Source organism: Fonsecaea nubica, assembly GCF_001646965.1.
Source record: "Fonsecaea nubica strain CBS 269.64 chromosome Unknown Scaff80, whole genome shotgun sequence".
Lineage (NCBI taxonomy): Eukaryota > Fungi > Ascomycota > Eurotiomycetes > Chaetothyriales > Herpotrichiellaceae > Fonsecaea > Fonsecaea nubica.
Window position 1 is genome coordinate 34,027 of NW_019173753.1, and position 23,773 is coordinate 57,799.

General features: G+C 52.4%; 8 protein-coding genes across 8 annotated transcripts; 5 read left to right on the forward strand and 3 right to left on the reverse strand.

The window, feature by feature from the left end:
- Nucleotides 1-55: 55 nt before the first annotated feature.
- Nucleotides 56-1,527, forward strand: AYO20_09095 (hypothetical protein; the record flags this gene model as incomplete). Its single annotated transcript, XM_022647367.1, has 2 exons — nt 56-1,187; nt 1,259-1,527. 2 exons carry the CDS (start codon nt 56-58, stop codon nt 1,525-1,527), a joined length of 1,401 nt encoding a protein of 466 aa, XP_022496641.1.
- A 3,121-nt stretch (nt 1,528-4,648) lies between these two features.
- AYO20_09096 (dolichyl-phosphate beta-glucosyltransferase) lies at nt 4,649-5,203 on the forward strand (the record flags this gene model as incomplete). Its single annotated transcript, XM_022647368.1, has 1 exon — nt 4,649-5,203. The coding sequence occupies one exon, from the start codon at nt 4,649-4,651 to the stop codon at nt 5,201-5,203; it is 555 nt and encodes a 184-aa protein (XP_022496642.1).
- Nucleotides 5,204-5,246: 43 nt separating this feature from the next.
- AYO20_09097 (hypothetical protein) lies at nt 5,247-5,805 on the reverse strand (the record flags this gene model as incomplete). Its single annotated transcript, XM_022647369.1, has 2 exons — nt 5,247-5,739; nt 5,795-5,805. 2 exons carry the CDS (start codon nt 5,803-5,805, stop codon nt 5,247-5,249), a joined length of 504 nt encoding a protein of 167 aa, XP_022496643.1.
- A 3,068-nt stretch (nt 5,806-8,873) lies between these two features.
- On the forward strand, nt 8,874-9,689 carry AYO20_09098 (Transport protein particle subunit trs85-1; the record flags this gene model as incomplete). Its single annotated transcript, XM_022647370.1, has 1 exon — nt 8,874-9,689. One exon carries the CDS (start codon nt 8,874-8,876, stop codon nt 9,687-9,689), a length of 816 nt encoding a protein of 271 aa, XP_022496644.1.
- Nucleotides 9,690-9,803: 114 nt separating this feature from the next.
- Nucleotides 9,804-12,003, reverse strand: AYO20_09099 (hypothetical protein; the record flags this gene model as incomplete). Its single annotated transcript, XM_022647371.1, has 8 exons — nt 9,804-9,940; nt 9,999-10,086; nt 10,297-10,401; nt 10,672-10,767; nt 11,306-11,386; nt 11,444-11,538; nt 11,599-11,662; nt 11,917-12,003. 8 exons carry the CDS (start codon nt 12,001-12,003, stop codon nt 9,804-9,806), a joined length of 753 nt encoding a protein of 250 aa, XP_022496645.1.
- A 3,342-nt stretch (nt 12,004-15,345) lies between these two features.
- AYO20_09100 (hypothetical protein) lies at nt 15,346-18,093 on the forward strand (the record flags this gene model as incomplete). The annotated part of the gene is made up of 1 exon (XM_022647372.1): nt 15,346-18,093. One exon carries the CDS (start codon nt 15,346-15,348, stop codon nt 18,091-18,093), a length of 2,748 nt encoding a protein of 915 aa, XP_022496646.1.
- A 1,787-nt stretch (nt 18,094-19,880) lies between these two features.
- AYO20_09101 (hypothetical protein) lies at nt 19,881-20,682 on the forward strand (the record flags this gene model as incomplete). The annotated part of the gene is made up of 2 exons (XM_022647373.1): nt 19,881-19,904; nt 19,972-20,682. 2 exons carry the CDS (start codon nt 19,881-19,883, stop codon nt 20,680-20,682), a joined length of 735 nt encoding a protein of 244 aa, XP_022496647.1.
- A 1,133-nt stretch (nt 20,683-21,815) lies between these two features.
- AYO20_09102 (hypothetical protein) lies at nt 21,816-23,599 on the reverse strand (the record flags this gene model as incomplete). The annotated part of the gene is made up of 2 exons (XM_022647374.1): nt 21,816-23,372; nt 23,423-23,599. 2 exons carry the CDS (start codon nt 23,597-23,599, stop codon nt 21,816-21,818), a joined length of 1,734 nt encoding a protein of 577 aa, XP_022496648.1.
- Nucleotides 23,600-23,773: the final 174 nt, after the last annotated feature.

Consider the following 23,773-nt stretch of genomic DNA (forward strand, 5'->3'; position numbering starts at 1 on the left):
ATATTCAACGGATCAGCAATATCACGATTCGGGGAATTTTATTCGGCCTGCAGAAATGAGGAAACTCCTCGCTACGACTACACGAGGCCTCGTCGAGGCCGCGGAAATTGCAGAGTCCGAGTATACTCACTTGCCAGCGCAGGCCTCTTATCGTGTCCAATTCATCCAGGAATCGGTTCGAAAATACATCCTGCACCAACGAATTGCCACTACTCACAGCTCCACCTCGATGTGGTATGAGATCGGCGCTGCGAACAATGTCCTCGCACTTTCGTGTCTCAATTATATCAAGGCAGTGTGCGTCGATACGGGAGCCAGAGAGTCCATGGTGGAACGCTGGAAAGGGAGTCACTACACGAGTTTAACGGAATATATGCGGAACTGGAGTTTCCTGGACTACGCGATGAGGTTTCGCTTCGAGCATGCCGTGCTGGCAGAAGTTCATTACTTTCCACAATCAGAGATCTTCGACAGCAGGACAAGTGCAACCTGTGCGACTGCCATTCCCCCGTGGTGGGAATCTTTCATCAAGCATCTTCAGCAAAATCCACGCGGGGGATTATTGGCGGCAGGAGAACAGACATCTTTGGAGCAGATTCATTCCTACTCCACTGGCATTTGCGTGTGCTTTCAACCTCGATTCCCAGATCGACGCCCTTGTGACGTGCAACCGAACTTTCATGAAACGACGGGAACTATCGAGAGCACTGTGTTTGACTGCAGCCACGGGGAACGAGAAGAGCCTTCTTCTGCTCTTACAGGCAGCGAACTGTCATTCAGAAGTCCATTGGACCTGTGGCTTGCTTCTAAACGAGATGACATCGTCCCAAACCTATTGAGACCTGGAGGGAAAGTAGAAAAGGGTGACCGAAAGCACAGTCCCCATGTCGCTGCGATAACGTCTGCCTCCCTGAATAGCCTACATCTTCTGCTTAGGCATGGGGCCGCAGTGGCCGAGTGCGAAACCAGCAATCTCTATGGAGGCACGTCTACGGAAATCTTGGGTATGAACGCATTGGCTGCCGCCAGAGGAAGAGATGTTGCCTTCATGGAAACACTACTTGCTGTGGCCGAACGTCAACGGCTTCCCTTTCAATATTACATGACAGCACATTTCCAGGCGGTCTTATGGCGGCAAGCTCAACATGCGCAACTCCTCGAATCAACAATGGCGAGACAATTTAATGGTCGCCGCCCAATCTCTTTTGGCGTGAAAACTTTGAGTATAGCAAAAGGATTCAAACATATATGTATGCAGAGGCTTTGATTGGCGATCTAAAGGTTTTGATACAAGTCAGGGAAGGTCCTCCACCTGACCAGATCTTCCTCAGACGGTTCGCGAATACTGCGCGACGATCGAACGCTCTCCGACTACCACGCTCTCCGACTACCACGCTCTCCGACTACCACGCTCTCCGACTACCACGCTCTCCGACTACCACGCTATTCGACTACCACAGCGTTCAAAGAGGGTTCATTATCCATATGTTATTGAGAATGCGCTGGGGTGGTCTGCCCGGAGGCTGAAGGGCTGGTACATGACTAGATGCACAACGTCTTGAAGCACAAGCACTCACTCGGCACATAGCAGAACGCACCTTGCAGCTAAGGAGTTGAACAGGTGCTTGAACAACGCTCGAGGTGCACGGAGAGTCTGCTGAATCAGGGGTCTCTTTGCCCATGTTCAGGATCCGCTTCTATCAATATATACGATAGAACTAGCGTGCCAGCAACCCCGTCTGCAACCTTGCAGTCACGTACCGAATCGAAACGCAACTCCCTGTGTACGATCTTCAGGCTACACAAAAAGAGAATCCACCGATCATTTGCGTCCGGCAGTCGCCGTTGGACTTTCCTACATAGCAACGTGGACTGAAACTTGGGCACATCAATAGCTGCAGCCAGCTGCACAAAACAGTGTTCGACACACGGGTCCTGCGGTTTGTTGTCCGCTAGCGGATGCTCGATGCCTGCAGCGGTCCTTCTGATCGACATGGCGTCAAGCAAAGACTCGATGCGCAGGCCCCAGTCTGAGAATTGCCAATTTCGACTGATCAGAATGGCTACCAGCGTCCACAATCGAGGCCTGCTCCGTATTGAATTTTTCCAATTTCAGGGTCACTATTGCGCCACACAAGGATCTGCTGCGAACTGAAGGGCTTCAATCTGCACCGTTTCCACCATCTAATGTCACAGTACCAGCACCGCGATATCCTACGCGATGCGACGCAATAGGTCTCCCCTTTACCACGGGAAACCACTACCTGATTTACCGACCGACGTGTTGGTCAATATATTTCTACAGGTCCCCTCTACTGAGGAGATCGAAAGCTTGGGCTTGACTTGTACGAGATCCTACGATATCTTGCCCGATTTCGGCTACACCAGCCTCTCTCGCATTCAGAGACAGCTTTGGACGATACAAACAATATCTCACAAACCTTGGCGAAGTAGCCATGGACTCCGTCAAAGGCTTGCGGCCGTTACTGAATCAGGTTGGTCGACTCAACTCATCTCGATCAGTTTTCAACGCTATGGCTGCCTCGAGAAGAGGGGACGTCATTCGCAAAGATCGTCGCGGATGGGCAAAGAAGGCAGAGATTTTGATATATTATATGCAACCAACCTGGAAAAGAGAGAATACGAATGCGTTCAACTTATGGACAAGATATCTTGGCCCGAGTAAGGCCATGGTCGGGGCGGGTCACTGAGGCCTTCCGGCCTTCAGGCAGTCAATTTAGCACACAACTACGACGTTTACGCCTGTCTACGCTGCTTAAGCTGCTTACGAGCTTCTCTGTGCTCTCAGAAGAGGGTTCAGTAGTGCTGGTCAACAGTACGACCTTTCCAACACAGCAAGTCTCATAGCGTCCTGTTTGGTCACCAAGAATGGCTCGACGCTTGATTTGGCGCTGGGGGCGAGACACGGAGGTCCAGCGACGATGCCGGGTTTTATTGATGTATCTGGTAAACCAACGCTTTCCCCAGTTCTTTTTTGTCGTCAAATGCCCGAGTTGGTCTGATTAAAATGGTTCTGTGACAGTGACAGTGTTTCTCTCTGGTTGCTTGTCGCTCTGCACTCCCTACGGCTAAAGGTATCGGACATTTTTCTCTCCATATCGGAATTTCCCTCTCCTCGGTGATAGCTCAAGGAGGAACGAGACCGTCAATTCATTCCAGATTGGTAGATGCAACTCCGAACTTCTTTGCCGGGGAAGGAAAGGAATCCGTCAAGTGGTGGAGGGGAGGATGCATTACACCAATGGACAACATGGTAGTTGCCGCAGCCTCGCCTGGGAAAAAATCTGGTTACGAATAGCTACGGAAATCTCTGGTACATTACAGCGTGGATCAACCAAGTTTAACGCCGTCACCGCCGTTGACCGATTTCCTGTGGTGTGTGTGTGTGTGTGTGTGTGTGACGTCTAACTTGAGTCGCATTTTGTTCAGACGGTGACTGCATTTCAGTCGTCGAGGTCTTGCACCCCCCCTCCCCTCTCTGCCGCACTCACAAACCAGAGCATGTGAGAGCCATCAAGGTTGCGAGGTGCGTCCGGAAGCTCGCTTTCCGACCTCGACGCTTATCTCTGTCGGCGCTGTACTGTGTATCGCTGTATCATAAGACAGTATGGCTTCATCCAAGTTACTTCCGGCCCAGGAGATGATACTCTTTCGTCTGCCTTGCAACATCTCATCCACGATTGAGTATTCAAGCCCGATCCAGCTCGATCCTCTGATCCGAAATTTGTTTGAGCTTCGACTTGAGCCTCGACTCAAGAAGGTCTTTTGAAGTCCCTCGAACAAGTTATGCACCAACCCTGTTTCGCACCACGCGTTCTACCATCCCACCATCTATTTACCAACCCTTTCAACTAACCACCACTCCCCCAGTTCGCCTTTTCTACGCGTCAATGGCCTCAGATCGAGAGGCGAGGATCCAACGGGCAATCACTGACCACCAAACAAAGCGATATCCTAGTATTCGCGCGGCTACGGTTGTAAACGACATCCACCGTACCACGCTTGCCCGCAGACTATAGGGTGCTCAATCGGCTTCCTTTATTCCACGAACTACAGCAGTTATTGTCAAAAATACAAGAGGAAACCCTAAAGAGATGGATACTAGACCTCGAGGCTCAAGGGCACGCCCTCAGCCATTCATCTATTCGAGCTCTCGCAGGGATAATAAGCAAGGATAACGGCGGCTCAGAACGCGATGGGATCAATTGACTACGACGCGCTACGACGGTCTATCAAGCGAAATCCTGATATCTATTCAGAGGTAGGCAAGAACATCTGCATTCAGCGTGTCAACGGTACCCTTCCTGTGGCGCTTGAGGCGTGGTTTAGCAATCGACAGGCAGTTCAGGAGCAATACTCCATTATCCCTCGCAACATCTTCAATATGGATGAATCTGGACTGGCCCTCGGGGTTTGCAGTAACCAAACTGTTATCGGAATGTCGACTATCACGAGGAGTATTCAAAAATCACCACGGGGATCAAGCCCTGCTTGGCCGGCTGCGGCGGTGTCTCCAGGTCCTCCTCATCCTCGACATCGATCCATGCCATGAGTTCATCCGCTCAGCCTCACTGCCCGCCAACCGCATCTGGATCGCGGTGGCGGCCGCCACTTGATTCGGGTTCCTATGCTGTGGGACAAGAAGACGGAGTCGATCGTGAGCAAGGAAAGCAGCGAGATTATCCGCATGTTGTACACGGAGTGCGACCAACACGCCGGCGCTTCCACTCCCTCCTCTGCCCGCTGTTCCTGGAGCTCTTCTAGTCACATCTCCAACGCCGGCTTCCAGCAACCCTTCACCACCACAGTCTCCGCGACAGGGGACTCAGAGCTGATCCGGTTGACGGGGGTAGACTTCTTCAGCGGCGCTGTGCTGATTGAAAAGCTCGTCGCGCCCGCCGTGGCCATGACGCACTACAACACGCGCTTCTCTGGCGTGACCGCTGCGGATATGCGCGAGGTCGCGAACCGGGAAAGTCTCGGGTCTCTGGAAAAGCGACATCGCGACAAAGTTGCAGTGCCAACGCCCCGATTCTCTGTTGTTGCTAGTGACGAAGCTGTGGGCTCCAATTCTTCATGGCTCATAGGCTTGCCATTGATGGTCCCATTGTGGCACACTTCTGGATTGGAAACCGATTGCGACAGATTTAGTATCTCGCTCATTTGGTACCCTCATTTCTGAAGGGTAAACGAGGGAATCATGGCTCACGAGAGGTTCCACCCCGTCAAGGGTAGCGGCAAACGGCCAAGGAGCTGGAGAACAATATGATGAGTGCCGAAGGGAGAAAGATGAAAAGACGAGACGAGACATGTTCGTCAAGGAGCACGAAAGCCTTGCGGTCTGGAGACACGGTTCTGAGAGAGGCGACGGACTGTGTCCCGCGGTATTTACGGTCTTCTAAGACGGGAACGACGTTGTCTGGAGAAGGGTACAGCGCAATAAAGTCTTTCAGTTCGGAAAGGTCCACATCATATGTTTCGACGTACTGCGCATCGTCGTCTGGCCGGAAATAGAGACTGTCCGATTCATGTCGCGGGCGTAAAATCGGGTGTGGAGGCGCAACCGGAGTGGCTTCAGCCAGGGCCTCGTCAAGATCTCGCTTCCAGTTGTCAAATGCACGCAGATTGACCGGATTGGAGACGATCCGGCGCACCAGCAAAGGATCAAGAAGGCGCTCGAGGATGTGACTACTGCCGAGGGTGGCACGGGCGACGGTCCTCAGAAGCCAACACCGCGGACCGGAGCAGAACGTTCAAGCAGCCGAATGACTACATCTGCGGCATTGCGCTCTTTGGATCTATAGCTCGGCACTAGATGTTCGCGCTCATGACAGCGCTCGTCGATCCCAACGATTCAGACCAAATGGCGCAAGCCCAGCGAGACCATGGGTAAGGCTACCTACCACACCGATCGCAGTGACCAGGTGGAGCGTCTTCCTCCTCCCAAAGGCATCGCAGGACCAGCCAGCCAGCAGAGACCTGATGACACCGCCGGCAGAGTAGCAACCGTTGAGACCGCCAATGATCCTGTTTGTCAAGGCATACCGGTCTGAGGTGGGATCGGTTCGTCGAGAGCACCCCGTTCTCGCGCAACATGGCCAACCGCTCAAACAGCACGTCCGTCGACACCAACAGCCGCGACTGCGTGGCCACAAAGACATTGTGGTCGGAGATATCGCCTCTCAGCGGCCACGACGGGGTGAATTCACATCTGCGCCTTTCTGCAGGAGAAATTCAACCATGTCCAAACAACCCTACTCGGCAGCCAGCAGCAGAGGTGTTCGTGAGAGCCTCCCAACTGCCTGGATTGAAGCCTCAAACGTCTCCTCAAAGAACACCAGATATTGGCCACGTCACTCCCGGAAGGTGAGATCTATGTACGCACATATGAGAGTCGAATGGATCTCCTGCGCTGCCTCATTATCGGTCCGAGAGATACGCCCTATGAGAATGCGCCGTTCTTGGATCTTCTTACACCGCCTTGTGGTGCGGGAGTTTTTCTTGTCAAGATCCGGTGCTCAGCAATGAACGGAGCAATAATATACATCACATGAGATCGATATGGCGCGTGCTGTACCGAGTAGAGCGCGATTCTAGGCGCCTTGTTCGAGATGATCCATGCAGGAACTGACAGTCAAGCTCGGGAGTCCTGAGAGTGATGCGGCTGATCAGGATGGAAGGGCGCATGAAATCCTCTCACACGGTCAAAATGTCCAGCTGGTCGTTAGCTACTTCCAGAGACGAGTTACGCGCTCTAGCAGATTTCTTTCGCGGACAGCCTCCAGCTTCTCCTCCTCCTGATCTTCAGGAGTGCCGCGTACTTCTGAGGACGGCATCGATTTCGTGGGTTCTCGTCCCTCCCAACCCAATCCCTGCATTGTTGGCTGCAAAGTCCAGTCGACCGAACCTGCTCCTGGAACTCGTGAGAGAGCTCTTGTGAAGCATCCCGCGCGACCCTGGCAGTGGGCGATTTAACCGGCAATAAAGATTCATCATACGAGGCGTGACGGCTTACCGCAACAACCGAGACCGGGCAGATACGGAGCGGGATAATGCCATTGCTCATGCCAATCAGGTGGCCCGTAAGATGCCGGCGCCCAGTCCCAACATAATTATCACCACCCGACGAGACTTACGTCTGAGCGTCCCGCGCTTAGACCGTAGAGGTTGAGTCCGGCTTTGCTGCAGGATAACTTTCCTGTCGGTGCTGGGTTGAAGATGGCGGAGACATTCACGGTGCCGCGGGAGCCACTTCAATGTAGAGCAAGGAGCCCCGAACTCGCAAGGCCTCAAGTTTCGGGAGATTGCGCGGACCGCCTTTCGCCAGCGTGATCCCCCGACCGATAGATTGGATCTCGACGATATCGCCAGACGACCCAAGCGTGCCACAATCTGGCGCCCTACTCACAGTTGAGACGCGAGAATGGGTTACTCTCGTTGAGACAGTTAGTGCTTCTAGCCAGCGCTTACAACCGCTACTTATTTTCAAAGGCAGAGACCTCCAGACCTTCCAGTTCAACAGCGAGAGCCCTGATTATCGATACACTACCTCTCCTCATGGCTGGACATCAAACGAGATTGGTCTGAACCGGCTCGAACAGATATTCCTCCCTCAAACGGCTACAGAAGAGACTGAACAAGGCCAGTATCGATTACTACTACTCGACGGCCAAAGGAGTCACGTCGCGCATGAATCCATGTGGAAATGCTTTCAGAATAACGTTGCGGTATTCTACTTACTACCCCATTCAAGCTATATCCTTTAGCCACTTGATCTTGCTTGTTTTTCGCCCGTTAAGTATCGCTATCGAGTACAGATCGCTGATCTTCGAGCTAGAGGCAAACCCAGTAAAGAAGGAGAAGTTCCTCGAGGTCTATCGGAAGGCGAGCTAGGAAGGCCTCAGACCTGGAAATATCAAGGCTGGATGGATATCTAGCGGTGTCTACCCATAGAACCCTGAAAAGGCTCTTCGATCTTGCCTAGTCCTCTCGACCGTCACGATCGATCTAAAAACACCACGAACGCCACCTTCTCGCAGGCGAAAACTACTCGACAGTGGCCTCTACCTATCGCCGAGTAACAGGCGAAACTATGGCGATTCTGTGTACAGGGTCACGCCATAGGAATCGCTCTCAAGGCCCTTCCGCAACTCCCTAAGCAAGACTGCCAAAGAACTCGATCGTTTACACGTGTCTATGATCGAAAAGGATAGGCAAACCGTTAGCCTCAAGCGCTCAACTAGGTCGACCGAAGGCTAGGATGCAAGAAAGGCCAGGTAATCAATGTTCAACGAGGTCTTTGCTAGCCATCGAGCCATTCATCTTGCCAAAGAGGCATTGATTGGCAACATTGGCGGCGACGGCAACGGCGACAACGACGCGAAGGACTAGTTGCAATCTACAAATAGCTGGAATGACACCTCTAATAACCCAATCGAGGCGCACCGGATACATCGCTCTTATGCCTGCGGGCGCTCAGAGATGGCACAGTTCAACGCAAATTCCAACGGATTCATTCGCGATCGCGCCCATGAACCCCACTTTCTGAGATTACCTAGCAGGGAACGGGGTCCTAGGGTATTCGTTGTGGAAAAACATGCTTCAAATGCTGAGATCGTTGGTCGTTCGGACACATCCTTTCTCGATGTCCTTCCTCCGCCCGCCGCTACAGATTAACGCCTCTACAAGGCGATCGAACGTACGCTTTTCCACGATTCAAGTGGCGGTAAAGGCAACTGGGGCGATAAAACACTGTGTGGACATCGAGTCAACGTCAGGGTCGGATTTATTCTTCGTTCTTCGGTTGATCGTGGCCGGCGAATAGCATGTAGAGCTCGACCAACAACTTCACAATGCTGAAACGAGACAACAAAGGGACTCGGGCGACCCTGGCGAGCACAAATGATGTGCTTGAAAAGACCGAAGCTGTTCTTACAGACACAGCAAGGCTGCTCGAGGAGGAAACTGCTCTTCACGAAGTACATGAACTGACGGAGGAGAAACTACTCGGAATTGGGACGGAGCTGGTCTCGACTGTTGGTAACTCTCTGAAGGATATCGATGGTCTACAAGCCAAACTCAGCCGGCGCTCTCTCCATCACTCTCAGAACCGCGAGGCGTGGAACTCTTCTCTAACTGGGGTCATTGACGTCTATGGCCTAGTTGACGAACGCATCGGAAGCTTTCAAGCAGCACATGCAGAAGCTGCCGCCGCAAGCTCTCGTCGTATCGAGTCGTTTATAGCAGCCGAGACGCATTGCGAGATGGCGCACATGGAGATTTCCGCACAACTATCTAGGGAGAAGTCGTCCCAGCTGGCGAATACTACGCTGGTCGTCGAAACCAGTCATCGCAGGCCAGAGATTCGATGGTATCTATTCACGCTGGCGAATGGGCCAAATTGCGCAGTCTTTCAGATTACGATAACACATCCCCGGGTCCGTGGTGGATTTCTCTTCTTCACCCAGTACATGGGATTTAATCGATCAATCGACAGGTCAATCATTCAATCATTCAATCAATCGGTTGGTCAAGACCCTTTCCATTTTCTCGCATTCACTTACAAAACCTCCAGATCCACGGCCCATGTAATGGTTTCGTACCCTTCTGAACCACCTCACAGCATTCATTCTACGGCCCGCAAGGTCCAAGATGCGAGGTGCAAGTAGCAGGTTACCAGCCATGGCGAACACAGTCCGCGACATACAAGTCTTGCCTCTCTCCATCCGGCCCTGTGCTTCCGACGAGACAATCTCTCCTTCCTCCAAGTCCGTCACGCCATCTCAGCTCCACTGTCCTCCCTCCCTCCCTGTCTCCCGAGTGTCATGGATCCGGGCCTGGATCAAGAGAATGCAATCCCTACTCAGTCCAACATTAGCCAGGAAAGCCTCTTTGGAGACAAGAACACGAGACACAGTGGCTGAAAGGTGTGGAATGATCGACGCTGGCTGGCTGGCTGGCTGGCTGGCTGATCTCACCTCCGTCGCACAGGACGCTCTGCCCGGTAATGTTCCTCGCCTTGCTGCTGACCAGGAAACTGACCAAGTTGGCGATATCTGCGGGTTCCTAGATCGCCGGTACAGAGTGATGGATGTACTCGGTCAGCCACATGTTCAGTTGTTTTGGGCAAGAAGAAGTCGAAGAGAAGAACAGAAGAACAGAAGAACAGAAGAACAGAAGAACAGAAGAACAGAAGAACAGAAGAACAGAAGAACAGAAGAACAGAAGGAGAAGCATCTTTCCAAGAACAAGGGCGTCCCAAGACTTCCCACATACCTGCGCACGCTTGAGTGCCGTTCGTGACTCGATCGATCTCTTAAACGCCACTCCCGGCTCGAGGCCTTCGCGTTCCGCAATGCTGGCATCGATCTGCTTCCACATCTAACAAGACAACGAGGTGAGTTCAGAATTCTTTTCTGCACAGACCAAGCTCGGAAAGTCAGTTCTCACATCTGTATCGACAGGGCCAGGGCAATATGCTGTTTTGACAGAGAGTATTGATCAGCAAAACGGTCAAGGGGCTGAGTGAATTGTGGTCTCCTCTGGTCTGGTCTGGTCCAACGCACCGTTCACCTGTCGTGTCGGTCATGGTAGTGGTCAGGTCAGTCCCATTGCCTTTTGCTTTGTACACAGAGAGTGCCGCCAACTCACGTTGATATCGTATTTGGCAAACTCCAGTGCGGCCGACTGCGTCAGTCCCCGGACAGCCCATTTGCTCGTCGAGTATGCAACGCTGTGGCCTGAGGTCTGGGGTGCCAGAAGATCGAGTCAACAGGGCTTGACTCCCACTATTTGATAACAGCAGAGACAGAGTTTGGTAACAACAGGCACAGGGTTTGATGACAGCAGACACAGGGTCTCTCTTACCGGTCGATAGCCCGCCGTTGAACAAGCTGCCACCATCTTTCCACCTTTTCCTTGTTTGATCATCTGCTTGGCTGTACAGGATTCAGCACTCTGTTCAGCAGTCTCAAAGACCAAGAAACCTCTGTGTTCAACTCGGAAGGACTCTGTCGTCTCTCAAAGACCCAGACAACTTCCATTTTGATTCGGAGGATCAATCCTTGACTCTGTCGTGTCTCTCAAAAGACCAAGAAACTTCCATTTCGACTTGGAAAGAGATTCAATCTTACCAGCTGCCCGATAGCACAAGAAGACTCCCCTCACGTTAATCTGGCCCCCCGTGCGTGGTTAGAGGCGAGATTTGGCCCAAACGAGACGCAAGGGCTATAGGGGGACACAAGGCGGGAGGGCGACACAAGACTGTCAAGGGTATGCTGCTCACCGATTGAACCCTGTCCCATTCCGCCACACTGACTTCCATGATCGACTTTGGCACGAGCACCCCGGCATTTGCCACCATGACCTGAAAGCTGAATCAGAGTCCAAAACAGCGACTGGGACAAGGGGGGTGAGAGCTGACATTCAGCTCACCAAACTCAGACACCACGTCGGCCACCATCTTCTCGACTTGTTCTTCGTTACTGACATCGGCGACGAACGTGGATGTCTTGCGTCCTGCAGGGAGCCATAACCCGAGTCAGTTAGAGACGTGGGCAGTGCTGGGGTTATGTTCACCCTTTTGCTCAATCTCGGCCTGGACGGCTTGCAGTTGCGGAAGCTGAGCCTCAATGTCATTCAACTGTGAATGGGAAGAAGAATATCAGCATGGGGAGGGGGATATGGTGCCGATCAAGGGAGAGTGGAGGGGGTTTAATGGTCGGAGGATGCAATCTCTGTCTCTCCTTCTCTCTGCGACTTCAGCATGGGGAGTGAAATATGGCGCCGATCAAAGGGGAGTAGTGGAAGGGGATGCAGTCTCTCTCTCTCTCTCTTCTATCTGTCTCTATCTGTGTGTGTGTGTGTGTGTGCGTGTTGTCTCTGATTCTGACTCACAGCAACATCCATGCCATCATCAGCGAGTTGCAGGGCAATTGCTCGCCCGATTCCTCTCGACGACCCGGTAACGATTGCGACGACCATTGCTGCTATCGACAGTGTCTTTGGCCTTTTGCTTTTGCTTGGTATTTGTGTTAGCGCAGCCGAGAAATGATCAAGAGGTCTCTGTTCGCCGAGGGGGGAAAGGAGCCAGTCTCTCTATTGATATATCTATATCTTCTACCCCGTGTGCGGAACCGTCGGGCATTCGGCTATTCGGTAAACTCGCACAACCGCAAAAGCGGGGAAACCAAGGCCACCCTCACACTATACGACCATGGGATTAGTGCAATCCATATCCATGCAGGTCCCAACGGATTTCTCCAACTGAGGAGACTCGTTCTCCAAACGGGCGGATATGCGGAAGGGACGGGAAGGGAAGATTGAATATGCGACTAGTCGTCACCACACGAGTCCGCCAATGTTTCCAATGCTGGTTCGGGTAAAGTATGCCTTGCATATCGAGGGCATTACAGTGTTGGAGGATCAGAACAACAAGGAATGCCCTCTGGACAGCAATTCCGACAGCAGGTACGTACAACAAACAGCAAGTTCGCTTGATGTTCGGAAGAATCTACCACAACACCACCAAATTTAGCCGGCGTTCATTTTCTATTGGCCATACATCTATCTATTCATGCTATTCCTGGTGCCCGCTACCTAACCTCGCTATCCGCCTGTTTGTGTTTGTATAGCTAACCTTGGTATTGACCTCTCAGAGATCCAGTCATTCTGTCACTCAGGAACGGGAGCTTTGTTGCCTTTGCCTGCGCTACCGCTTATGGACTCGTTTGTCTCTGCCAAACGAAGGCGGCGCTATTGGCTGACAGTGGCAGGACCAGTTTGGGAGAGGTCTCAGGCGAAGGACTGCGGCGCGGCCGTGGTTGTTGAGGTATCCCTCGGGGTAGCCAAGGGGAATTCGATGGCGGATGGAGGGATCCCCTGGCACATATTTCCACCTCTTCCTGTGTGAGTTGAGTGTGATATAGGGATTGAAGTCCCCTCAACATTTCTGTGATGGTGCCTGTATGGCATAACCCGTTCTTGTCTCTCATTCGCCTTCTGATATCGCCGTCGTCTGTTCTCTGGACGTCATGGCCGCAGTTCTTGGCGTTCTTGGCGCACATTCTTCCGATTGGGGAAATAGTCACTATTCCTGATTAGGGATAGTCCAGCGAACTTGGTTGCTGCACGAACTTGCGGGCCCTACGTCACTAGTCCCCAGCCTTGCTGTCTAGAAGGCATTCTCACACAAACAACTACTCATTTCAAGGGATCGCAGTCTAGTACCGAGTGGCAATCCCCCTTGCTATCTGGAGGTCATTCCCACAGAAACAACTACTCATTTCGAGTGATTGCAGCCTAGTACTTGAGTGGCAATCTTCCCTCGCGTGAGTCGCAACTCGCTGCTTTGTTAGTGGTTTGTTTGTGATGGATAGGTTTTACCCAAATGCCCAATTGTGACGTACCGGGCAATGGGCGGGTCAGAAGCCAAGCTCTCAGGAAGGAGGGAAGGGGGGAGGGGAGCACTGCTACTACTAGCTGCTCGTAGGTACGAGCAGCTAGTACGAGAAGCTAGTAGTAGGGTACGAGCAGCTACTATGAGCGGCTACTGGTAGGTACGAGCAGCTGTAGGCCGCACCCCCTCCTCCTGCTCGTACCATACGACTAGCACCACCTCCTCCTACTCGTACTATACGACTAGCAGTACTACTACGAGAAGCTACTGGTAGGTACGAGCAGCTACTACGAGCAACTACTACTACGAGCAACTACTTCTACGAGCAGCTACCCGTAACTTCAGGCGGCCAAGGTTGTTGATCAGCAGCAGGTAGTGGCCCAGCCATCCACCACTAAGCAGCGCCTCAAGGCAGTCGGACTTGAGCACCCATGCTTCGGGGGCACTGATGTTCGTGCACTTTGAGTGACTCTCGGGGGTGGGAATGGCTTTGACCTAGGAAATTCTCCGAACAAAGCGTTAATTGACTCTTCGGGGGGTGGCTTTAACCGAAGAAATTCTCCGAACAAGCGTCAATTAGTCAATTGCCTGGTAGTGACCCTTCAAACACATGGCATGGCACTGACAATTGACAGCGCCAAGGGGGCTTTATCAGGTCCGTGGCCCCCAACCCCCGCTCCCCCCGGTGTGTCACCACGAATTAATGATTGAGTAGAAACTCTTGATGGAAAATATAGAGACTTTTCCATATCTGACTGACCAACTAATTGATATCATCCATCCATCCATTCGTTCATCCCAGCTCAATTCCTTTCCTTTGTCTCTTGCTCTGTTTTTGTCAAACTCGTACTCGCAGAGCAGAGGGCATCTATCAGCAGATGGACACTGGGCATCGGCCATGACTTCAGAGGTCTGAGGGGCCGGACTGCACGTCCATTTCTGGGGAGAGGGGGAGATCTTCAAGCATTCGTATAGTATATCCAGGTTCTTTGAGCAACATGATGTAGGTGCAAGGAGAAATGGCCATCTACAGGCTGCACGTTCTACTTGCATCAAAGGCATTATAGAGCTAAATAGCTGCTCCCGCTCAGCACATCCCTACCCAGTAGTGTGCTAGTTCAGGCTTCGGCGTCCCCCCCAAGAGCCCTGATCCATGACCCAGCAGACTGTTTGGTGGCTTCCCCCTCTCCTCAACAGATCCTTTTTCTCTCTCAAGTGCCCTGGAAGCCCTCTGTCATTGATCTCCCTGATTGGGTTCCGCATGATTAAATACGAGCTAGTGACTAGGCCTCAAGGGCCACCACTCGCACTCGTCGAAGAGCCGAGAAGCAGCCGTGAACTGCAGCTCTGGCTGCCCTGGAGTGCAAGCTTGCCCTCTAAAGAAGGGACAGGAGGGCCCCTCGCCCACGCGCAGCTAGGCTGTGAGTGCTTGTGTCTCGCGCGTGATTGAATGACGCGCTTTCATTGAAAGAGCCCCTCCTACCCCCCCCTTCCCCCCCTCCTTCCAAATCCAAAGCCAAACCCAAAAAAACAAAACAAAAAAAAACCAAAGACGTGTCTGCCTTCACTTTCACCTTCACTTTCACTTCACTTTGTCGTTTGTTCTCACTTCTTCTTGCCTTTTGTATTCCCTTCACTGCTTTGTTGTCATCCCCCTTTTACAACTGCGTTGCTACCAAATTCACCTTCCTACTTCATTCAACTCGACTACCTTCCGTTCACTGCCTTCAACTGCCTTCGCAGTTGGCTGCCTGCAACCAGATCAAACACCCACCATCATCTGCCTCTGTTCAGCTTTTCTTCTTCCATACCCAACCAATTCTCGTACCTCTCACTCTCACGCAACTGCATTCATTCCAACACAGTCTCACTTACAATCCTCATTCTCACCCTGTTTCATTCTCATTCTCAATCAAACTTCTTCCGCCATGTCGATGTACATCCCTTATGTAGGGTGGCCCACCCATGTCGGCAAACCCCGTCGTCTCTGTGGCATCTTCTTTGTCGATGATGAAGACCAGCGGGGAAAATACCTTCCACAGGTCAAGTTGTCTACCGACACCAGCATTTTCGCCCGTACTGCCTGCACGACCCTCAAACAGAGCTTCGTCAACTACAAGAATACCAAGCTTGATCAGGTCCTCTACACCTTTCCTCTCACCGACGGTGTCAACATCGTTTCTTTCCAATGCACCATTGGGTCCAAGACCATCGTTGGCAATGTCAAAGAAAGAGATAAAGCCAATGCTGAATACCTGGAGGCCGTAGCCCGTGGCAAAAATGCAGCCATCTTTGAGCAGATCATCGAGGAAGATGATGTCTTTACCACCTCTCTTGGCGGTGTTGACGCTCTCCAAGAGCTTCATGTCGAAATGACATATCTCGGCGAGGTCAAGCACGACACTCAGACTGGTGGAATTCAGTTTACTATCCCAAGCACTGTGGCTCCTCGCTATGGATATCTGTGCAGCGAGTCGGCCGCGGCCTTTCCCCATATCATCCGCAATGGTTCCATTGCCGTCAGACTCAATGTCACCCTTGAAGAAGGGTCGGTCATCACCGGAATCCAATCTCCAAGCCATCCCATTGCCGTCACCCTCGGACACACTTCCTACATGGACCAAGACTCGTCCAAGAGTCATCACGCCTCGGCCACCTTGGCTCTGAATGTCCCTACACTCGATAATGATGTGGTCTTTATCATTCAGGCCAAGAGCACTACAACTCCTCGTGCTTTGCTCGAAACTCATCCAACCATCCCCAATCAACGTGCAGTCATGGCAACGCTGGTGCCCAAACAGCAACTTCCCAAGATCTCACCCGAGATTGTCTTCATAGTTGATAGAAGTGGAAGCATGACCAGCAGGATGGGACTGTTGAGATCCGCCATGCACGTCTTTGTCAGGTCACTTCCAGTCGGGGTCAAGTTCAATATTTGCTCCTTTGGCACATACTTCTCATTCTTCTTCCAGAAGAGCGTCACCTACGATCAATTCAGTCTGGACGACGCTAGGAACCATCTGGATTCACTCGACGCCAGATATGGCGGGACTGATTTGATACATCCGGTGCGGGCAACCATTAACAATCGCCTTCACCCCGACCTTCCTCTGGAAGTCTTGATCCTCACCGATGGTGAGATCTGGAACCATCAGCAGATGTTCAACATCGTCAAGGAGACACCCAATGCTCGATTCTTCACGTTGGGCATCGGTCCCGGTGTTTCGCCGTCCCTGATCAAAGGCATCGCCCGTGACGGCGGTGGCTTTGCTCAGTTCATTGGTCCACACGACAAGATGGACAAAGTCGTCCTCCGCATGTTGAAAGGGGCCTTGTCGCCTCATGTCACTGACTATGTCTTCGAGCTCAAATATGCCGACGACGACGCCGGCTCGGAGGAAGACTTTGAGATGATTGAGCTGCAGAACCAAACTGTCACCCTGGGCTTGAAGTCGGAGAACTCCATTCCTCTGATTGATCTCAATGCTATTGAAGCTCCACCAACCACCCCAGAGGGGCGTTACGATCACTTGCCATCGGTCTCCATGCCCGCTATCATCCGGACACCTCACATTATGCCAGCGTTGTACCCATACAATCCCATCACTGTCTATCTGTTGCTCTCTCCCGAAGCATCTGACAAGACCCTGAAGTCTGTTGTGCTCCGCGGCACCACCGTCCATGGCCCTGTTGTCATGGAACTACCTGTCCAAGACATCGGTGTGGGTAAAACAATCCATCAATTGGCTGCAAAGAAGGCCATTGTCGAGCTGGAAGACGAGTTCGGATGGCTCACCGACGCAAAGACACCAGATGGCCAGCTGTTGAAGACGGTTTACAAGAACGACTTCTCTCTCATCGTCGAACGTGAAGCCGTTCGCTTGGGAGTCATGTACCAAGTTGGTAGCCAGTCCTCCTCCTTTGTGGCAGTCGATGCTACGGGTGAGCCACATCCAAATACTGGAGACGCCTCGACCGCGTCTGCATCGACCGCTTCTGCATCGACCAGCAGCCTCACCGTCCCCACGATCTTGGTGACTGCACCCAACAGCAACGTCTCATTGTATGCGGCCAAAGAACCTTGCCTGCCATCGCCACCTCTCTCCAGTTTCAATCCAGCAGCTCCACCTCTCCGACGAAGCGATACGGTCACTGCCTTCACTCCTGCCTACAATCCTCGTCGTCTGAGCATGTTCGGCCTCAGTACGCCCGACCACACCCGTGACAACCGTGGAAGCGTGTACGGAGCTATCGGTACCCCGGTCCCTGCCAATGCTCCTCGCCGTGCAAGTTTGTTTGGAAGCGTCATTCCACCACCTCGAAGTGCAGTCCAGCCCCGTGGTCCTCATCCCGGCTGGCTTTCCTTGGAAGATGCCGGGAAAATGTACCAAGTCATCGTCTTGGTTGAGTACAATGGGGCATGGCATCATTCTCAAGACCTTGTCGCCCTCCTGGGGTTGACTGAGAGTCGCTACCGAGGTCTCCAGTTGTATGGTATGGATCAAGATGGTATTCGCGCCACGGCGTTGTCGGTTGCCTGGTTGAAGACCAAGGTGCCAGGAGAGGAGGAAGTTTGGGAGTTGGTGGTTGAGAAAGCAATGCTGTGGTTGACAGCGGTGATGCGGACCAAACAAGAGGCGCAGAAGGCTGTCGAGTTGGCCAAAGCCGCACTCTGAACACCACAACCTCTCGTCACGTCGACACCTAATCATCACAACCTCCCTTCGCACCAACACCTACAAAAGTACGTTGTCAAAGTATTATTATGAGAGCATGGCATACGGGACGGACAACAGGAGAAGTACAGAAAAGCACTGGTTCCTATGACAAGGGGTTATTGATATTTGATAGCAAGCATTCTTAGTCGTCTCTTAGGCTGACAGTGCTGTCGCACAACACTCACTGCTGTACGCAATACAACATTACTGCATTACTGCATTACTGCATTACTGTATCTCTGCTGTTTCTTCTTCTTCTCACTCTTCTTCTCACTCTTCTTCTCACTCTACTTCGTATTCTGCTTATTGCTCTACTTATTGTTCCGCTTCCTCTGCTTCTTCGTGTTCTGCTTGTGACCATCACCAAGACCCTTGAAGGTCTCCGTTCTCTGCCTTTGGTCTTCAGACATTACTCACATCTCCCCTTCCGCCCTCGAGATCTTCAACACTCACCACCCCTGTCATCCGGAGACAGCTCGAGACCCTCTCAGAGGCCTTGTCCATCCTCAGACTTTACCAACGGAAACGCTTTCTATCTGCCTCATCAGTCCTGAACTTGGTACATATATTTACCCGTTTGTCTTTGGCCATCGAGATATCACCCAAGACAAAGACTCTCTGTCTGTTCGATCCTCGAGATCTGCCCCCCTTCGATCTTTGGCTCTAACGAAGGTGAAGGTCCTCTCTGCTTGGTCCCCAGATATCTCGACAGCTCTGCCCTCCTCGGTATCAGGCTCGTCGTGGTAGGGGCCCTTCACCAGTTCAATCCTCGAGATCGGAAGTTCCTCTTTCGATCTTTGGCATCGACGAAGAAATGGCTTCTTCCTCCTGAATCCCGAGACGTCTCGACAGCTCTACCCTCCTGGTCCTCGGACTCGTTATAGTAGGGGCTCTACCTGTTCAATCCTCAGCGCCCTTGAGTACATATATCTGGCCTTTTGTCTCGAACCATCAAGATATCGCCAAGACGAAGGCTCTCTGTGTTCGTTCCTCGAGATCTTCCCCCTTGGATCCTCGACACTAACGAAGAAAAGGTCTCTCAATCCTTGATCCCGGGATAGATATCTCGACGATACTTCCCTCCTGGTCCTCAGGCCAATCGGGGTAAGGGCTCTCTACGTGTTCAATCCTCGAGATCTTCAATACTCCCCTTCTCTTCCCCTTTGGAACTTTAGCACTAACGAAGAACATGGTACTTCCTCCTCGATCCGGAGATCGATATCTCGACGACTTTCCACCTCTTCGATCCTCAAGATCTTCAACACTGCCCATCCCTTCGACCTTGGATCATCGACACCAACGAAGAAAAGGGTTCTCCATCCTTGATCCCGAGATCGATACCTCGACGGCTCTCCCTTCCCGAACCTCGGGTTCGTCGTAGGGGCTCCCTACCTCTTCTCTATATATATCAACCCTCAAGATCTCGGTCGGTATTCTCATCTCCTTGTCCGCTTCATGTCGTCATATCACGTGATGCCAAGACCCTCACCTCCTCTTTAATTCAGCCGCACCAACAAGTCGACGCAGTTCTCAACTCTCCCATCCTCAACGACACTACACTACACTGCACCACATCGCTGACCGATCAGGCTACGGGACAGAAAGCAGAGCGTGCATTCACGTCCAGGGCAAGTGGGATCTTCATTCCAGGCTGCGCTGCCGTTGTACTGACAGAAAAAGGATCCTCATACCGAACCAGTCGTCCACCGCTGCCTCCGAGATTCCCGGCCGAGACTCGAATCAAAATGTCGGATAACGTTAAGAATCAGGTGGGTCGGCACTCTATGGATTCACATTCCAGTCCCGTGGACATGATCTGACTGGTTGAAAACGCAGGACCAGGTCCGCCTGCCCCCCCTCGGCCAGGTGCTCGCGGGGGGCGGTCCCATTGGGGCCTCCGAGATCAAGAGTGACGATGGCGAGGGTTACAATGTCGAGGGTGACGACGGCGAGAGTGACGACGGCGGGGATGGACATGAGACAGCGGCAGAGGAGACCCGGAAAATTCGTCAACTACGGGAGACACTTGATGAACAGAACAAGTTGATCAAACAGCAGAAGCGCATCATTGCACAGGTGGAGGCTCACACGGACAGGATCAATCTAGAAAATGCCTGGAAGGATCACGTACGGTCCCGCACGAGCGAGTTGCCGGTTCAACCCATCAGAGACCGGTGCCAGTTGTGGCAGTATGACCACGAAGACGACGTGTTGAGATACGACAGAGAGGTTGCGCGGAACTTGCCCATGAGCGTGAGGAGGCATGAACTGGCCGACCTGGAGATCGTCACCAACTATAACAAGAGGTTGATTGCGAAACTCGAGACCTCAATCGATACCGCCGGGCGAAACAGGGAAACCGCCCTCTCGGTATTGAGAAGCCTCCGCCGATGGGAGGACGTTCACCGGGCCACTGTGGACGAGATGACGATGGAAGTGGACCAGAGTCTTGCAAAGGTCAGACGAGCGCGAGAGCGGCTGGACGAGAGAGAGACACTGAGAGCCACGAAGAGGCGCCGCGTGGATGAGGATTCCTACGAGCATTGAACCGGCGGTAGTCGGGTGACCCGGGTGGGTGAGTGTCATTGTGACGACCCTCTGTGGCTAGTGGATGATGGATGATGGATGATGGATTTTGGATGCTGGATTTTGGATGCTGGATTTTGGATGCTGGATTTTGGATGCTGGATTTTGGATTTCGGATTATGGATTTCGGATTATGGATTTCGGATGGATGGATTTCGGATTATGGATTTTGGATGGATGGATGGACGGGTCAGGGTTAGTTAGATGCCACCGGCCAGCGGCCGTTACGAATGCAACGAATTTTGATCGATTACTTCCGTTGGTCTCTACTGTATATGTATGTGTGTGTGTGTGTGTGTGTGTGTGTGTGTGTGTGTGTGTGTCCCCCCGAAGAAAAGCCACTGATTGAAATACTCCTGCGGCAGGGCAGGACAGTCCCCCTCGCCTCGCCTCGCCTCGCCACGTCTTTTTCTTTCTTCGGGCTGGAAATCACGTCTTTCCGTGGTACCCTGGCACTTACAACCCTGGTGTAAATAAAGATATCTCTCTCTCTCTCTCTCTCTCTCTCTCTCTCTCTCTCTCTCTCTCTCTGTGTGTGTGTATGTGTGTGTATGTGTGGACTTGGTTCCGACCTTCCAAGGGACTGAGAGGGAAGGGCGTTGACGGTATTGAGGGTATAGACGGCATCGAGGGCGCCGAGGGCACCGAGGGCAAATCGAAAGACCTGTAAAGGACTCTGACAAAGACGAGTGAATGGATGGATGGGGGTTGCGTGGGAAGATCTTGACTCAATGGATGATAGAGAAAGGCGAAACAAACAAGTCGGTCGTGATTAACAGGCCCGTGTTGGCTGGCTGGAATAAAGAAACATCTATGAGAAGATCGAAGATTGAAGAGAAATTAATGCGTAAACGGGCACAGACAGACACACACACACAACTTGCATCCATCAGCCCAGAGCCAATGACCCGTCCAACTCCAACCAATGCCGAGTAAGTCCGTGTGCAAATCGTGAACCCAAAGAGGAGAGAGTGTGTCTGTGTCCGTCAGCCACTGGTCCGTGCAAAGAATGAATGCCACGGCATGGCTCACCGGCCCCAGAGTCGGCAGTGACACAGGCGTAATACCAACCCAGCCTGGCTGCGCAAAACTCCTCAGCCCTGCTTCTGGCCCGTCGTTGTCTTCGTCATCTCCTTGACCTCCTCGAACCTGCCCTTGACCTCCTCGAACCTGCCCTTGACCTCCTCGAACCTGCCCTTGACCTCCTCGAACCTGCCCTTGACCTCCTCGAACCCGCCCTTGAACATTTGTCTGAACTGATCTAACTCATCCTTCGTTACCCAAGTTTGCCCCTGTTCGACAGCCGGTCCTCTCTTTTGTCTCTTTCTGGCTGGACCATCGAACTTTGGTGTAGTGTTTGCCTTTGACGCGTTCGGAGGGTTCGACGGGTTCGACGGGTTCGACGGGTTCGACGGGTTCGACAGGTTCGACGGATACGCAGGCTGTGACTCTTCAGGCTGATCCAGGTCGTCACTGATATCAGATGCAATCGGCACCGTTTCAATAGCCTTCATCTTTCCAAGAACGTCTGTGATCCTTTCAAGATGCTTTGGATAGAAATCGTCGTATATCTTTCGTACAAAGTTATACGTCAGCTTCCGGGGGTCGTTCAAGGCACTTTGCTCCAGGGATAGACCGAAGACGGAATAGCAATAGATCTTAGTATCCGTTCCTTTGACGACAGGAAAGTGTCCGCATATCATGACGTTATCGTATGTGTGAGAAACCGAGAAGACCAGGGTCTTGCCGCTGAGCTTTTCAGCCTCGTCGTTCCCCAAGACCCGGCGGTACAGCTGAACGATAGCGCTGACGGCCATGGCGCTGGCTTTTGTGCCCTGCCGTCGAGCGCGGGCCAATGCTCTTTCGTTTCCCTTCTTGACCTCGCAGATGAGAAATGGAAAGTAGATGACGTCCGTAAACCGCGTTGGTGTCTCCCAGGAGGTGAGGAACTGTAACTTCTCAATCTCTGCGGCAGTGAAGGCGGTTTCTGCCAGACCGATGGCCAGATGCGGTCTCGGTTTTGGACCTGGGATTGGGTCAGATATTCCCCAATCGGCGTTTATCTCTTCTGCTATGCCTCGCAAACTCTCGTCACCATTGAGAAAGAGGGCCTCTGGCGAAGGCACCAGGAAGGGGGTGACATCCCGGACGACGCGACTCTCGTTGCGGGTCCGTAAATGGTACATCATGTGGTAGAATTTGTCGACTGCGATAGGCGTATTCACCGGGTCAGGGTAATCGGCCTTCAACATCATCTTGCATAGATCGATACTCTCCTGATGCAAGAACGGTATACCATCGCTGAGATTGACAAAAACCCCTTTTTCCTCAAGAAGTCGTTCAAACCCACGGCTGTCCGCCCTTGAAGCTTTGGCATGGCTTGTTGCCTGCTTTCTCTTTTCGGATGCCCGAGAAGCTGGAGCCATGGTCGGGAAGTTCTTCGGCCACACTCCGGTCCTGGCCCAGTGTGCAATTGCGTCGCAGTCGTCTTGGTCTTCGCCGTCGCAGGAGGGTGGTGAAGGGGACGTTGTCATAGCTTCCGCTACAGTATTCCCTTCTTTTCGCTGGCCACTGCCTTTCGGGGATGCCTCGTCTTGGATCGGAGTAGGTTCGCAATCGAATGTCTCAGGATCTTGACCTTGTCGGTCCAACTGCGTCTGCGTTAGTTGAGAAGGTCAACATCTTGTGTCCCCGGACGTACCTGTTTTCCAGAAGAATTGCCCGTCAAGGGAATGGACGACGACATTTCCCTCCTTGAATTGACACTTGCACTGTGGCCTTTGGGATTCTGGCCTTTCTTCTGCAGCCGTGCGCTTCGGCGGAGAGGAGGAGGAGGAGTGGGAGTGTCAGGACGGAAAGGAGAACTATGAGGAGCCATGAGTAATAAGTGTATTTATTCTTCAGATCAGGAGTCGCGGTGAATATTAAAGCTTGGCGTGAGCGGCTTTTTGAATGGTAAATGTTTGGAACTTCACATTCCAGCCTGGCCGGTCTCCACAGGAACGACGGGCTCATCACTGGATTTCGGGTTATAGACTTTAGATTATGGATG